The sequence below is a fragment of the Colobus angolensis genome, unplaced genomic scaffold, assembly GCF_000951035.1.
Source record: "Colobus angolensis palliatus isolate OR3802 unplaced genomic scaffold, Cang.pa_1.0 Scaffold21, whole genome shotgun sequence".
In the NCBI taxonomy this organism is placed as follows: domain Eukaryota; kingdom Metazoa; phylum Chordata; class Mammalia; order Primates; family Cercopithecidae; genus Colobus; species Colobus angolensis.
Window position 1 is genome coordinate 2,573,461 of NW_012115266.1, and position 13,995 is coordinate 2,587,455.

At 56.5% G+C, this 13,995-nt stretch overlaps 3 protein-coding genes across 4 annotated transcripts in view; 2 read left to right on the top strand and 1 right to left on the bottom strand.

The window, feature by feature from the left end:
• Positions 1-2,189: 2,189 nt before the first annotated feature.
• CABP4 (calcium binding protein 4) lies at positions 2,190-9,272 on the bottom strand. Of its 2 annotated transcripts, XM_011942366.1 has the most exons (7): positions 9,041-9,272; positions 5,919-5,999; positions 5,489-5,601; positions 5,266-5,409; positions 4,027-4,136; positions 2,878-3,025; positions 2,190-2,765 (listed from the first exon to the last, which is right to left on the bottom strand). In XM_011942366.1, exons 3-7 carry the CDS (start codon positions 5,568-5,570, stop codon positions 2,737-2,739), a joined length of 513 nt encoding a protein of 170 aa, XP_011797756.1. In that variant the 5' UTR covers positions 5,571-5,601; positions 5,919-5,999; positions 9,041-9,272; the 3' UTR covers positions 2,190-2,736. The 2 variants fall into 2 exon arrangements, with proteins under 2 accessions (XP_011797756.1, XP_011797755.1); XM_011942365.1 differs by lacking the exon at positions 9,041-9,272 and having other exon boundaries at positions 5,489-5,519; positions 5,919-6,361.
• On the top strand, positions 8,110-10,423 carry GPR152 (G protein-coupled receptor 152). Its single transcript, XM_011942747.1, has 2 exons — positions 8,110-10,135; positions 10,202-10,423. The coding sequence occupies exons 1-2, from the start codon at positions 8,963-8,965 to the stop codon at positions 10,421-10,423; spliced, it is 1,395 nt and encodes a 464-aa protein (XP_011798137.1). The 5' UTR covers positions 8,110-8,962.
• CORO1B (coronin, actin binding protein, 1B) overlaps positions 8,572-13,995 on the top strand; it is a 13,497-nt gene continuing 8,073 nt past the window's right edge. The window contains exon 1 of the mRNA XM_011942361.1: positions 8,572-8,584. Within this exon, the coding sequence (XP_011797751.1) occupies positions 8,572-8,584 (13 nt within the window). The remainder of the gene's footprint in view (positions 8,585-13,995) is intronic.

Consider the following 13,995-nt stretch of genomic DNA (forward strand, 5'->3'; position numbering starts at 1 on the left):
AAGTCTGCATTAGGAATCAGCAAGGTATAGTCCACAGAATGGTTTTTATATTTTGTAATGGTTGGAGAAAAGTCAAATAATAATCATATTTTATAACATAAAATTATATAATATTCAAATTTCCATGTCAATAAATGAAGTTTTACTATTATTTATTAAATTTCCAACATAGCCACACTCATTTGTTGATAACTTGACTTTGCACTACAAACTTCGACAGCAGAGTTGCGTGAGCAGCTCTTTTTTTAATAAGATTTGCTTTTTTTATTCTGCAGTTTCAATAGAATATATCCAGATATACGCTTATTTATTTATTTATTTTTGAGATGGAGTCTCGCTCTGTCACCCAGGCTAGAGTGCAGTGGCGAGATCTTGGCTCACTGCAAGCTCCACCTCCTGGGTTCATGCCATTGTCCTGCCTCAGCCTCCCGAATAGCTGGGACTACAGGCGCCTGCCACCACAGCTGGCTAATTTTTTGTATTTTTAGTAGAGAGGGGGTTTCACCGTGTTAGCCAGGATGGTCTCGATCTCCTGACCTCGTGATCCACCCATCTCGGCCTACCAAAGTGCTGGGATTACAGGCTTGAGCCACTGCGCCCGGCCTTTTTTTTTTTTAAAGACAGATTCTCACTGTGTTACCCATGCTGGAGTGCAGTGGTGTGATCTTGGCTCACTGCAACCTCTGCCTCCTGGGCTCAAGCGATCTTCTCACCTCAGCCTGCAGAATAATTGGGACCACAGATGCAAGCACAACCACGCCCATCTAATTTTTGTATTTTTAGTAGAGATAGGGTTTCACCCATATTGCGCAGGCTGGTCTCGAACTCCTGAGCTCAAGCAACTCGCCCACCTTGGCCTCCCAAAGTGCTGGGATTCCAGGCATGAGCCACACACCTGGCCTGTTGGGTTACTTTTTAAATCTTCCAGTTCTCTCTTCATGCTATTCTGTTACTGCATGTTAATCTCTCTTCCCCTTTTAGCCCTCTTTTATTTGCATGTATCTTGTGGTCGCTAGGCGGTTGTATTATGTACACTGATATGCCAGTCCTCTTGTTTTTGTCTCTGCCTCGTCTCCTTCATGGTGGTTTCTTTACTTTTATAATCTGTAGGGGTTTTTTTGTTTTGTTTTGTTTTTGAGATGGAGTCTCAATTTGTTGCTCAGGCTGGGGTGCAATGGCGTGATCTGAACTCACTGTAGCTCCACCTCCCAGGCTCAAGCAATTCTCCTGCCTCAGCCTCTGAGTAGCTGGGATTACAGGTGTGTGCTACCTCGACCGGTTAATTTTTGTATTTTTAGTACAGATGGGGTGTCACCATTTTGGCCAGGCTGGCCTCGAACTCCTGACCTCAGGTGGTTCACCCACCTCAGCCTCCCAAAGTGCTAGGATTATAGGCGTGAGCCACCACTCCTGGTCCAATAATCTGTAGTTTTTATCACAAGTTCTCCTTTGGAAGCAGCAGGGTTTTTTTCCAGTTTTTTTCAGCTTTTCACACCCTGGAGAGAGACCACACTTCTGCTTGAAGGGCAGGCCCTGGAGTTCCAGGCTCTTTAGGGTAGCTGTTTCCACTCCTGGCCCTGAACATCTGTTCCTTGCCACTGTCTCCAACTGGTCAGTGCAGACAGATTAATATCTTAGCCTTTGGAGACCATGGAATGTATCCAGGGGGTTTGTTTCTTGCTCTCCAGACTCCTACGGTTCTTCTGTCACTCATGGGTGTAGGAGTCCAGGCGCCCAAGCCTCTATGCCGATCTGAAACCCCCCAGGGTCAGCTCACTCCTGCAACCCCAGCTTCGATTTCTTTGTCTTTGATACATGGAGTCATCCCTTTCTTTCTTTCAAGCTTGCTTTTTTTACACTTGGGTTTTTTGTTGTTTTGTTTGTTTGTTTGTTTGTTTTTGAGACGGAGTCTCGCTCTGTTGCCCAGGCTGGAGTGCAATGGCGCGATCTCGGCTCACTGCAAGCTCCGCCTCCCGGGTTCACGCCATTCTCCTGCCTCAGCCTCCCGTGTAGCTGGGACTAAGGCGCCCGCCACCGCACCCGGCTAATTTTTGTATTTTTAGTAGAGACGGGGTTTCACCGTGTTAGCCAGGGTGGTCTCGATCTCCTGACCTCGTGATCCACCCGTCTTGGCCTCCCAAAGTGCTGAGATTACAGGCGTGAGCCACCGCACCCGGCCTTTTTGTTTGTTTTTTGTCTTTTATTTTTCCTTTTTGTGGAGAATGGGGGGTCTCAATATATTGCACAGGCAGGTCTCAAACTCCTGGACTCAAGCTGTCCTCCCGCTTCTGCCCCATTAGCAGCTGGGATTACAGGTGTGAGCCACCACACCTGGTTCAAGTTCATTCAATTAAAAAAAACTATAAGTATTGGGAGGGGTCCAGCCATCTTCTCCATTCATCATGCCACTGGGGCATCCCCACTGAATGCCACCAGTGCCAGGGAACTCCCTACCTCCCAGGGGTCTGGAGAGACCCAAATCTTGCTCACACTGAGGAACGGTGGACAGCTCAGGGCAGGTCTTCTCCCGGCAGCTTGAGTAGGGGAGGTAAGGATGAGGATGGGTGGGTAACATAACAAGCAGACCTCGAGACCAGGTGTTTTCAGGGACAGAAGAAGTCTAGGGACTGCTGGGTCTCCTCCATCTCCATCCTGGAGGCTCCTGGGGGAGGGCCGTAGTCTGGGGCCGGCTGGTGTCTGGGGCCGCAGGGGCAATAGATATTCCCTCCTGGAGCCTCAATGGCGGGAAAGCATCATCACAAACTCTGCGAGAGAGAAGGGCAGGGCTTGGGCCAGTCCATGTCAGGGACCCCAGGAGGTGCTGGGCTCAGCTTGGGCCCTGGAAGGACGGGAGGGTTTTCTGGGAAGGAGACTCACCGTCAAAGTCTACGGTGCCATCCCCATTGAGGTCCACTTCTCGGAGCATCTCGTCCAGCTCAGGACCAGCCAGTGGCTCCCCGAGCAGAGCCGGTACAGCCTCCCGCAGCTCCGCTACTGTAATTCGTCCATCCCTGTCCCTGTCAAACTAAGGTCCCCGCAAGGCTCAGCCCCTCCCACCCAAAGTTGCCTCAGCCTGCAGCCAGCTCCACTTTTTTATTTTTTATTTTATTTTATCTATTTTTTTATTTTATTTATTTATTCTGAGATGGAGTCTTGGTCTGTCACCAGGCTGGAGTGCAGTGATGCGATCTCGGCTCACTGCAACCTCTGCCTCCAGGGTTCAAATGATTCTCCTGCCTCAGCCTCCTGAGTAGCTGGGATTACCGGTGCCCACCACAACCCCCGGCTAATTTTTTTTTTTTTTTTTTTTTTTGAGACGGAGTCTCACTCTGTCGCCCAGGCTGGAGTGCAGTGGCCAGATGTCAGCTCACTGCAAGCTCCACCTCCCGGTTCACGCCATTCTCCTGCCTCAGCCTCCCGAGTAGCTGGGACTACAGGCGCCCGCCACCTCGCCCGGCTAGTTTTTTGTATTTTTTAGTAGAGACGGGGTTTCACCATGTTAGCCAGGATGGTGTCAATCTCCTGACCTTGTGATCCGCCCATCTCGGCCTCCCAAAGTGCTGGGATTACAGGCTTGAGCCACCACACCCGGCCTATAATTTTTGTATTTTTAAGAGAGATGGGGTTTTGCCATGTTGGCCAGGCTGACCTCGAACTCCTGACCTCAGGTGATCTGCTCACGTTGGCCTCCAAAAGTGTTGGGATTACAGGCGTGAGCCACCGCACCCAGCCAGCCAGTTCCACTCTTACCACTGCCTGTACCTAGATGCTCCCCCACCCACCATCTCTGCCTGTGCACACCTTCCCCATCTTCCCACACCAAGGTGGTTTGCCTCCTGCTCCAGGAAGTCCTCCTGGATGGATCCCCTAGCTGAGAGTGAGCTGAACCCTCTCTGACCCATCCCTGGGCCCCAGTCCCATCTCCTGCAGAGCTCTGGGCCTTCCCAAGGCTGAGACCTGAGTGAGAGGCCAGCAAGGATGCCACCCAGCCCTGCCCCCCTCTGCCCACCTCACCACACTCCGCACCTCTCGGAAGGCGATGCGCAGCTCTCGCACCCCCAGCATATGCGCCGTCTCCTCCCTCAGCTTTGGGCCTATCAGTTCTACAAACTCCTCAAAGTCCACACGGCCACCCACTGTGGACCCAGGAAGAGTGTCACAATGGTGAGGGCATAAGGGCTGAAGTCAAAGAGGGACATTCCACAGGCCAGGCACCCCCACCCCCAGGCTCTGCACCTAGGAAGAAACACTCCTGTCCACGCTTGCAGCAGATAGGAGGCCAGAACCCCCGTCCTTGGCTGCTGGGGTGCCAGGGCTGCTTCTGCTCTGAGCAAAGAACCCAAGTGTGCGAGGAAGAGACCAGGCTTTGGAGCCAGATAGTGCCCGGTGCAAATCTTGGCCCTGCTGCTGATGTGCGTGGCACTGGCTGACTTACTGACCCTCCCTTCCTCATCCTAGGAATGGGGCAAGGAGCCTACTCTATGGGGTTCAGGTTCATGGCCATGAAGTACTGGAGCCCAGTGGGCAGCAATAAATGCCACTTCTGAACACACCCATGCGGTCTGTGCCTCAGTTCTAAGATGCCATCAGTCACACAAAGCACTCATGGTCACATAACTGCTTTGGGGACAGAAAAGAAGCATGACACTAAATGTCCACCTCAATTGTAAATCACATCCCCATTTTGGAAATTATATGGAAAAAATGCCGGAGTCCTGGAATTAAGTGAATATGAGATTTGTCTGAGGACAGACCAGCGAAGGGGAACCACACAGTGCCTGCCATCAGACACTGAGTCGCAAGGCGTGGCTGGGGTCCTCTCGCATCAAGGCAACTCCGATTCAGGCAGCTGCCACCAGGGCACAGGGCTGAGGCAGGGTCACGGAAAGAGAGAAGGAAAGGGTGCCAGGTGACTAATATCGGTGGAAAGCACTCTATCACTGAGTCAGGGGCTTCTGGGTCAGCGAGGCAGGAAGGGCTTGGGTGGAAGGAGCAAATGTGTGCAGCGGCCATGGCAATAGACATCCCGAGCCGGGGTCCTGAACCTGAGCCCCAGGGGGCTCTCCTGGGTCTCTGGACTGACTTGCTGGCCTGCCTTCCCACACAGAGAGGCAGGAGCTTGAACCTGGTGCCCCCGCCTGGACACCACCACCATCCCTCACTCCCACTGGCACCCCAGTAGACTCCCGAGGGCCACCCCCTGCCAGCCCCTCGTAACCCCCTGAACCATGCAGGCTGCCCAGGCGGGCAGGCTCCCACACTGACTGCGCATCTTGATGTGCTGCGAGACCTCCAGGAGCTCCATCTCGGTGGGCATGTAGCCCAGGGTCCGCATGCAGTCACCCAGTTCCCGGTGGCTGATGTAGCCGTCACGGTCAGTGTCAAACTCCTCGAAGGCGGTCTGAAGCTCTGTGGGGGACGGAGGTCAGGCCCAGGCAGCCAGGCTCAGGGACAGCTCCCACCCCTGCCAGCAGCAAGAGCCACTCACCATCTAGCTCCTCTGGGCCCAGCTCGCGGTCCTGCAGAGGTGAAGTCCAGGATGTCCCCAGGGCCAGCCACGGCTCTGTCATCCTTCCTCCTCCATCCCCTGCTCATGTTGGCCTGGGCAGGGCCCAGCCCCACCAGGGTTAGGAGAAGGACGCTGAAGCCTCGTGGGACCCAGAAGGAGCAAGCTCCCTTTTGTGCTCCTGGGGCCTGCAGCTCCCGCAGAGCCCTGGTGTGAATGCTGGCGCTGCCCACCGCAGACGCCGGCCTGAGACCCACCCTACCCCCAACCGCAGCAACCCTGCCCCACAGCCCAGGCTCAGTCTGGGGCAGAAGAAGCAGAGGGCCTCTCAGGGGCAGGGTGGGCTGAGCCCAAGGGGTGTGTCTCCAGCCCCATCCCCAGGACCCCCAGCCAGACCCAGGTCCCACCTAACCTTCCCGAAGACTCGATTGAGCAGGGGCCCGTATGTCCTCTGAGCTGCGTCGTGCCGGGAGTCAGGACGATGTCGGTGGGACTGGTGAGAAGAGGCCGGCCCAGGGGATGCAGAGGGTGCCCCCACAGGGCCCTCTCCAGTCCTGGGAGGGTTATTGCTGCTCCCCGGGGCCTCGGGGCCTGACTGCTCCCCAGAGCTGCCAGCGTGCTTTCGAGACCCTCGGAGCCCCCTCTCCTTCTTGCTCCTCTTCCTGGTCAGCGGGGGCTCCTCTGCATCACTCTTGGGAGTCACAACCCCCGCAGGGGGCTTCTGAGGGCCAGTGGCCGGGTCTGGGCCGTGCTGCCCCCTTGCCTGCTCTGTGGCCATGGGGGAGGGATAACAGCGCTCAGAGACAAATCACCCCTGGGCACCCTTGACTTTCAGGACCCATAAAGCTGCTTATGCACCCCCAGTCTTAGAGGCGAGAGCCTAGGATCGGGCTCTGAGGGGGATTAGGGTAAGTGAGGCAGGCAGCCCCAGCCCTAATCCCAGTCCTCTGCCTCAGGACTGGCCAGGGCAGGGCCAGATGGGTCCAGAGAACTGTCCTTGGTCAGAAGCAAGGGGCACCAGGACGTGGTGGCTGCCATGAGCCTCACATGCCAGATCTGCCACTTACTAGCTGGGGGATCCAGCAAATTCCCCTCCCAGCCTCAGTTTCCCCATCTATAAAACATGGGGAATAATCCAGGGTGCAGAAGACTCAGCCCAGTTGTGACATGGGCGGAGGCCTCCGTTAGGCAGAGAGGACCAGGGAAGGCACCTCAGGCGGGAGGAGGCATGTGGACAACAGCTGGGAGGTGGGAAAGGATGAGCGAGTGGCCCACTGGGGCCCCCCATGGGTGACATCCTGGCCAGAGCAGAGGACATGTGAAATGGAGAAAGAGGCCAGATCACAGATGCCTCGAATGCTGTATCGAGGAGCATGGCGGGTGATGTGGGAGGTGGTGGACCTTGGAGTCTTAGAGTCTGCCCTGGGCTGGAGAAGCCCTGAGGAGGAGGGTCTGACTGTCCAGGTCCATCAGGGCTGGGGGAGGGGGTCTGGCTGGTCACTTGGCCCTACTGGGCCAGGGTTAGGGTTTCCCGGCAAGCAGCCCCATGAATGATTGATGTCCTCTCAGCTTGGGTTTCCTGCCCACCCGCCTTAGCGCCGCCAGGCGCCACACAGCAGGCCTCGGTGAGGGCCGGGGGGACAGCTGGAGCGCTGGGCAGGCAGGCACTCCCTGCTCCTTCCACCCATCGGCCTGTGTCTCCCAGGTAAGCCAGCCCTCACTGGTCAGGGCCCCGGGGTGGGGTGCCCAGGGCTCTGATCCAATAGAGAATGGAGACAGCAGAGGGGGTCAGCCTGAGGAGGAACCCTGGGAGTATGGAGGGCACCAAACTAAAGGCCAAGTGGCTGCAGCCATGGGCCATGGACAGGGCCAGCCCTTCAGGGCGTCTGTTCCCTCCTCAGGCTGCACCACCACCTGGGCTCTCATTGCCATCCAAAGGAAACTCCCTCCCTTCCCTCTGCCAGTGGGGGAGGGCGAGGTGGGGCTGCAGGCCTCTTGGATCCCAGGTCTGGGTGCCCCCCAACTCCCCTCCCCCTCACCATCCCACCACCATCCCACTGCAGAGCCCCTCCCCTTCTCCGTTTAGCAGCTCCCAGAGACAAACGGGTCACCTCCTGCCTGAGCGGTGGGAAGTGGGAGAGGGTCGCGGTGGGGTGGAAGATGCTGGAGAGGCACCAGGGGCTCCTAGGATGGCCCTCCTGGCCCCAGGCTGCCAGGGTCCTGAGACTCAGACCTCATCTTGAGCCCGTGAGTGACACTCGCTGGAGGGGAGGGGGTTCCCACTGCCCCACACTCCCTACCTTTGGGTTCCCTGGGCCCATGGGAACCAGAGCCCTCACTTCTTGTAATCCTAAACACTGGAACCCCAGGAGAGTAGGTATAAAGGGGCCTTGTAATGAGCAGACCAAATGGTCTTCAAACTGTGTTCCCTGGAACCCTAGGGGGGTAGGGGGTACTCTTCCCTCCATTAATTTGAGCACTCCCTTTTACTTCATATAGGAGTTCCACTAGAATCTTATTTTTATTTGAGACGGAGTTTTGCTCTTGTTGCTCAGGCTGGAGTATGATGGCACGATCTTGGCTCACCGCAACCTCTGCCTCCCAGGTTCAAGCGATTCTCCTGAGTAGCTGGGATTACAGGCATGTGCCACCATGGCCAGCCAATTTTGTATTTTTAGTAGAGATGGGGTTTGTCCATGTTGGTCAGGCTGGTCTTGAACTCCCGACCTCAGGTGATCCTCCCAAAGTGCTGGGATTACAGGTGTGAGCCACCGTGCCCAGCCTTAGAATACTTTACTTGAAGACAAAATTCCATACCATTAACAATGTTTGAAAGCCTCCAGGTTAGTCTACCCGGACACAATGGGATTCCACATGGCAGAAGATTAAGTCTGGCTGGACACAGTGGCTCACACCTATAATCTCAACACTTTAGGAGGCCAAGGTAGGAGGATCACTTGAGCTCACGAGTTCAAGACCAGCCTGGGCAACATAGTGAGACCGTGTCTCTACTAAAACTTCTAAGAGTAGTGGGTGCACACCTGTAGTCCCAGCTACTAGGGAGGATGAGATGGGAGGGTTGCTGGAGCCCAGGAGGTGGAGACTGCAGGGACTGTGCCACCACACTCTATCCTGGGTAATAGAGCAAGGCCCTGTCTCTCAAAAAAAACAAAGAAAAGTCTGGGTTGAGCCCTGGCACCTCCCTTCCTACCTTCACTGATTCTCTGAACTTTCCTCTCTTCGCCTGTAAAGTAGATTGTATGAGGGCTCCATGAGGTCATCCACTTCAAGTCCGTGGCAGAGGATAACTACCCACAAGGCGATGACAATGGCACAGGAAGGGATGGTGACTTGCCTGGAGACACACAGCACCGTCTCTCCCATACTCAGTCATTCACACCATCACTGATTCACCAGGCACCCACTCCGTGTCCAGCAGGACTCCGGGAACCCCAAATGCACACCACTATGGAAGCCAACCCGGGTGTCACCGGCCACGGGCCCCGCACGGAGCTTGATGATGAGGACTCCTACCCCCAGGGTGGCTGGGACACGGTCTTCCTGGTGACCCTGCTGCTCCTTGGGCTGCCAGCCAATGGGCTGATGGCGTGGCTGGCCGGCTCCCAGGCCCGGCATGGAGCGGGCACGCGTCTGGCGCTGCTCCTGCTCAGTCTGGCCCTCTCTGACTTCTTGTTCCTGGCAGCAGCGGCCTTCCAGATCCTGGAGATCCAGCATGGGGGGCACTGGCCACTGGGGACAGCCGCCTGCCGCTTCTACTACTTCCTGTGGGGCGTGTCCTACTCCTCCGGCCTCTTCCTGCTGGCTGCCCTCAGCCTGGACCGCTGCCTGCTGGCGCTGTGCCCACATTGGTACCCTGGGCACCGCCCAGCCCGCCTGCCCCTCTGGGTCTGCGCCGGGGTCTGGGTGCTGGCCACACTCTTCAGCGTGCCCTGGCTGGTCTTCCCTGAGGCCGCCGTCTGGTGGTACGACCTGGTCATCTGCCTGGACTTCTGGGACAGTGAGGAGCTGTCGCTGCGGATGCTGGAGGTCCTGGGGGGCTTCCTGCCTTTCCTCCTGCTGCTCGTCTGCCATGTGCTCACCCAGGCCACAGCCTGTCGCACCTGCCGCCGCCAACAGCAGCCCGCAGCCTGCCGGGGCTTCGCCCGTGTGGCCAGGACCATTCTGTCGGCCTACGTGGTCCTGAGGCTGCCCTACCAGCTGGCCCAGCTGCTCTACCTGGCCTTCCTGTGGGACATATACTCCGGCTACCTGCTCTGGGAAGCCCTGGTCTACTCCGACTACCTGATCCTGCTCAACAGCTGCCTCAGCCCCTTCCTCTGCCTCGTGGCCAGTGCCGACCTCCGGGCCCTGCTGCGCTCTGTGCTCTCGTCCTTCGCGGCAGCTCTCTGCGAGGAGCGGCCGGGCAGCTTCACGCCAGCTGAGCCACAGACCCAGCTGGATTCTCAGGGTCCAACTCTGCCAGAGCCGATGGCAGAGGCCCAGCCACAGATGGATCCTGTGGCCCAGCCTCAGGTCAACCTCATACTCCAGCCACGATCAGATCCTACAGCCCAGCCACAGCTGAACCCCATGGCCCAGCCACAGTCTGATTCTGTGGCCCAGCCACAGCTGAACCCCATGGCCCAGCCACAGTCTGATTCTGTGGCCCAGCCACAGCTGAACCCCACGGCCCAGCCACAGTCAGATTCTGTGGCCCAGCCACAGTCAGACACTAAGGTCCAGACCCCTGAACCTGCTGCCAGTTCCGTGCCCAGTCCCTGTGATGAAGCCTCCCCAGCCCCATCCTCACATCCCACCTCAGGGGCCCCTGAGGACCCAGCCACACCTCCTGCCTCTGAAGGAGAAAGCCCCAGTGGCACCCCGCCAGAGACGGCCCCGGGCACAGGCCCCACGTGAGAGTCCAGGAACGCCCAGGCCCACGAGAGCGATGAGAGAGCACAGGGGAGACAGAGGAACCAGCCAGTCAGACAGGTGGGGAGCCGCGGACGGCGTTGTCCTTAAAAACCCTGCTGAGTCCCTCGGGCCTGGAAGAGGACTTGAGGGAGGGGAAACAAACCAGCCAAAAGTCTCAGGCAGTTCCATATCAGCGTCCCCTGCTCCCAGCCACCAGCCTTTTCCATGGTTGCTCCCAACACACACACAGTTGCCCGACAGCCTCCGAACCACAGCTAATGGTGTCTTGCAGGGTTCTGTCCCTCAACACCCCAGATCCTGCTGACAATTCTCCCCTGGGCTTCAGTCCTACTGGAGGAAGACAATGGGGGCACTTTCCCCAGGCTTAACCCTTTGGTCCTTCCCTCCCTCTCCTCCTCTGGGCCTGGACACAAGGATGTGAAACAAAAAAGTTCCTGCAGAGAACGGGGCCTCACAGGAGCCACCAGCCCCAAGAAGGAGCCTGAGGCCCTGGTGACCCACCAGCTGGCCTGGCATGGCCAAGCCTGGTCCACCAGTCCCCTTCCCCCAACAGTCATTGAGGCTGGGGCAGGGCCTCCCTCAGCAAGGCACCAGAAGAGGCAAGAGCTGCCTAGCCTGGATTCAAATCCAGCTCTGCCATGTCCCAGCTGAGCGACTCTGGAGGAGCAACTCCACCTTCCAAGCTCCCGTGTCATCGGCTGTTGAGAGGAGGAAATGAGAAAGTGTGTAAGGCACCCACAAGAGCCTGGCGCACGGAGCGGCTTGGCAAACTGGCCTTTCTTCTCCTTCATCCACATACAGGGATGTCCCTTTAGAGGCTGGGGATGGATGGAGGAGGCAGCAGGGAGAGCCACCACCTGGCCCAGGCATCTGGGATCTTGTGACCAGTCTGGGCTGCAGACACCCAGGTGGCCTAAGATCAGGGGGCCGCCTCTGTGCCTTGGGGGCCTGCAGAGGACTTCAAAGTCTGACTCTATTTAAAAGTTCGATTAGCATCCGCCTGCTCCCCACCTCCCGTGGAGGGCACCACTAGATTCTCTGTGGGGGCTGCAGGTACGGAGGGCCCCGATCCTGCCTGAATAGCAGCCTCCCTCTGTCTGAGCCCAAGTGCACAGATGGGAAGTTGTCCAAGCACACACAGCTCAGGGCACCAGTGGTTCTAGAAAGGGCAAAGGCTCCCAGAGGTCACACAGCCTCTCTAGGGCAGAACCAGTTCTTCCCTCTCAAGCTGCTGATGCTGCAGAAAAAACTAGAAGTGCTGAAGGTCTATCTTCCAACCCCCACTCCACTTCCCTTTTCCTGCCCATCGTCCTCTCCTGGCACCCACTGCACCTGCGTTCTCCCGACCCCCAGTGTTCCAGTCATACCCCCTTATCCCATTAGCTCAGTATCGTGACCTTCAGCAACTGAGATGCCCTTCCCAGCAGGTGTAAATGACAATGATGTCTGATGTGCAACCCTTCCCAGAGACACCTGCATTTTCCAAACGCAGCAGACAGTGCAGGCAGCCTAGGGTGATACAGTCAGGTCTGGGTTCTGGTTACTAACTTCCTCTCAACCCGTTTTCTCCTCTGTAAAATGGAGTGATCATGTTCCCCTTGCAGGCTTGGCAGTTCTGATCACTGACTGAGCCCAGGGATGGGAAGTGCTGTGGGCGGTGATGGTGGTGATAGCAGAAGCATAGTCCTAGTGATGGAATTTTGGGCACCGAGGCCCATGGGAGAGAGATTTCTGGCCAGGCATGAATTTATTGAATTCATTCATCCAGTATTTCTTGGGCACTAGCTAGATGCCTTTCTGGCCAGCCTTCCATTCTGGAGCCACCTGGGTGGGGTTAAGGGTGCACTCTCTTGGCTGGGCATGGTGGCTCACACCTGTAATCCCAGCACTTTGGGAGGCTGAGGTGGGCAGATCATGAGGTCAGGAGATCAAGACCATCCTGACTAACACGGTGAAACCCCTTCTCTACTAAAAATACAAAAAAATTAGCCGGGCGTGGTGGTGGGCGCCTGTAGTCCCAGCTACTTGGTAGGCTGAGGCAGGAGAATGGCATGAACCTGGGAGGCGGAACTTGCAGTGAGCCAAGATCGCACTACTGCACTCCAGCCTGGGCGACAGAGCAAGACTCCATCTCAAAAAAAAAAAAAAGGTGCACTCTCTGGTGACCATCAGGGGTTGTCTGAATCCTGGCTCCACCACCCACAGGCTGTGTGACCTTCCACAAAGCTCTTAGCCTCTTTGGGACTCAGTTTCCTCATCTGTAAAATGAGGGTCTTAATAATGGTATCCATCTTGCAGGAGTGTGAGTCCCTATGAAGCGTTCGTGATTGTTAACCATTAATTTGATGAGAGCAGTGGGCACCCCCTGGTCTCACTCAGCCCTGGGACCAATACTGAGCTACACACAGGCCAGCACCTGAGTGGCAGGTTGCCTGTCCCCCAGGCCTCCCCACCATGGCACTGCCTCCTGTTCCACAAGGGAAGCTCCTGCTCTCCCCATCCCATTGAAGTCCACACTCTGAGCTTCAGGGCCTGGACTCTGGTCCCCCATGGGGCACTCCGCAGTGTCCTTCTCCCTTTTCCTGGGCAGGGCTCCCAGAGCCTTTTCAGCATGGCAGGCAGATTGAGAAATAAAACCTCAGCACCAGCCGCTTGCCTTCAGCTCTGGTCCACACTCCAGACCCCACCTCTTGGGGAGTGGGCCAGCCCCACTTCCAAGGACCCCAAGGGGAATCCCACCCATAATGGGTGATTTCTATCCAGGAGAAAGAGCAGTGCTGACCGTCACCCTTGGTCAGCCAGAGCAGTGGATGCTCAAGAAAGGAATAAGCGAGGTAGCTGGTACCCCAAAGCCACCAGCCTGAGGGAGGTGGGGCAGACTCCACCTGTGGGACAGGATGGGGTGGAATGCCTGAAGGGTTTTGCAGAATAAAGAGGAGTTCTCAGGCCAGGCACAGTGGATCACACCTGTGATCCCAGCACTTTAGAAAGCCAAGGCAGGCGGATCAACTGAGGTCAGGAGTTCAAGACCAGCCTGGCCAACATGGTGAAACCTCGTCTCTACAAATACAAAAAAATTAGCCGGGCGTGGCAGCGCATGCCTGTAATGCCAGTTACTCGGGAGGCTGAGGCAGGAGAATTGCTTGAACCCGGGAGACACAGGTTGTGTAACCCCCTCGAGGGGTTCACCTTGCCTGCCGCCTAGACAGAGCTGATTCATTAAGACAGGGGAATTGCAATAGAGAAAGAGTAATTCATGCAGAGCCAGCTGTGCAGGAGACTGGAGTTTTATTCTTACTCAAATTGGTCTCCTTGAGCATCTAGGGGACAGAGTTTGTAAGGATAACTTGGTGGGTGGGGGAAGCCAGTGAACCGGCAGTGCTGATTGGCCAGAGATGAAATCACAGGGAGTCAGAGCTGTCATCTTGCACTGAGTCAGTTCCTGGGTGGGGGCCACAAGATCAGAGGAGCCAGTTTATTGATCTGGATGGTGCCAGCTGATCCATCAAGTGCAGGGTCTGCAAAATATCTCAAGCACTGATCTTTTTTTTTTT

What these genes read in the sequence shown, in the direction of transcription:
- GPR152 (XM_011942747.1), top strand. Translation starts at nt 8,963, where the DNA reads ATGCACACCACTATGGAAGCCAACCCGGGTGTCACCGGCCACGGGCCC. An exon ending in ATTCTGTGGCCCAGCCACAG is followed by an intron (nt 10,136 to 10,201) that starts CTGAACCCCATG and finishes CCCACGGCCCAG; the next exon opens with CCACAGTCAGATTCTGTGGC.
- CABP4 (XM_011942365.1), bottom strand. Translation starts at nt 6,284, where the DNA reads ATGGCCACAGAGCAGGCAAGGGGGCAGCACGGCCCAGACCCGGCCACT. An exon ending in GGGCCCAGAGGAGCTAGATG is followed by an intron (nt 5,410 to 5,488) that starts GTGAGTGGCTCT and finishes CGTCCCCCACAG; the next exon opens with AGCTTCAGACCGCCTTCGAG. An exon ending in TGGCACCGTAGACTTTGACG is followed by an intron (nt 2,766 to 2,877) that starts GTGAGTCTCCTT and finishes TCTCTCTCGCAG; the next exon opens with AGTTTGTGATGATGCTTTCC.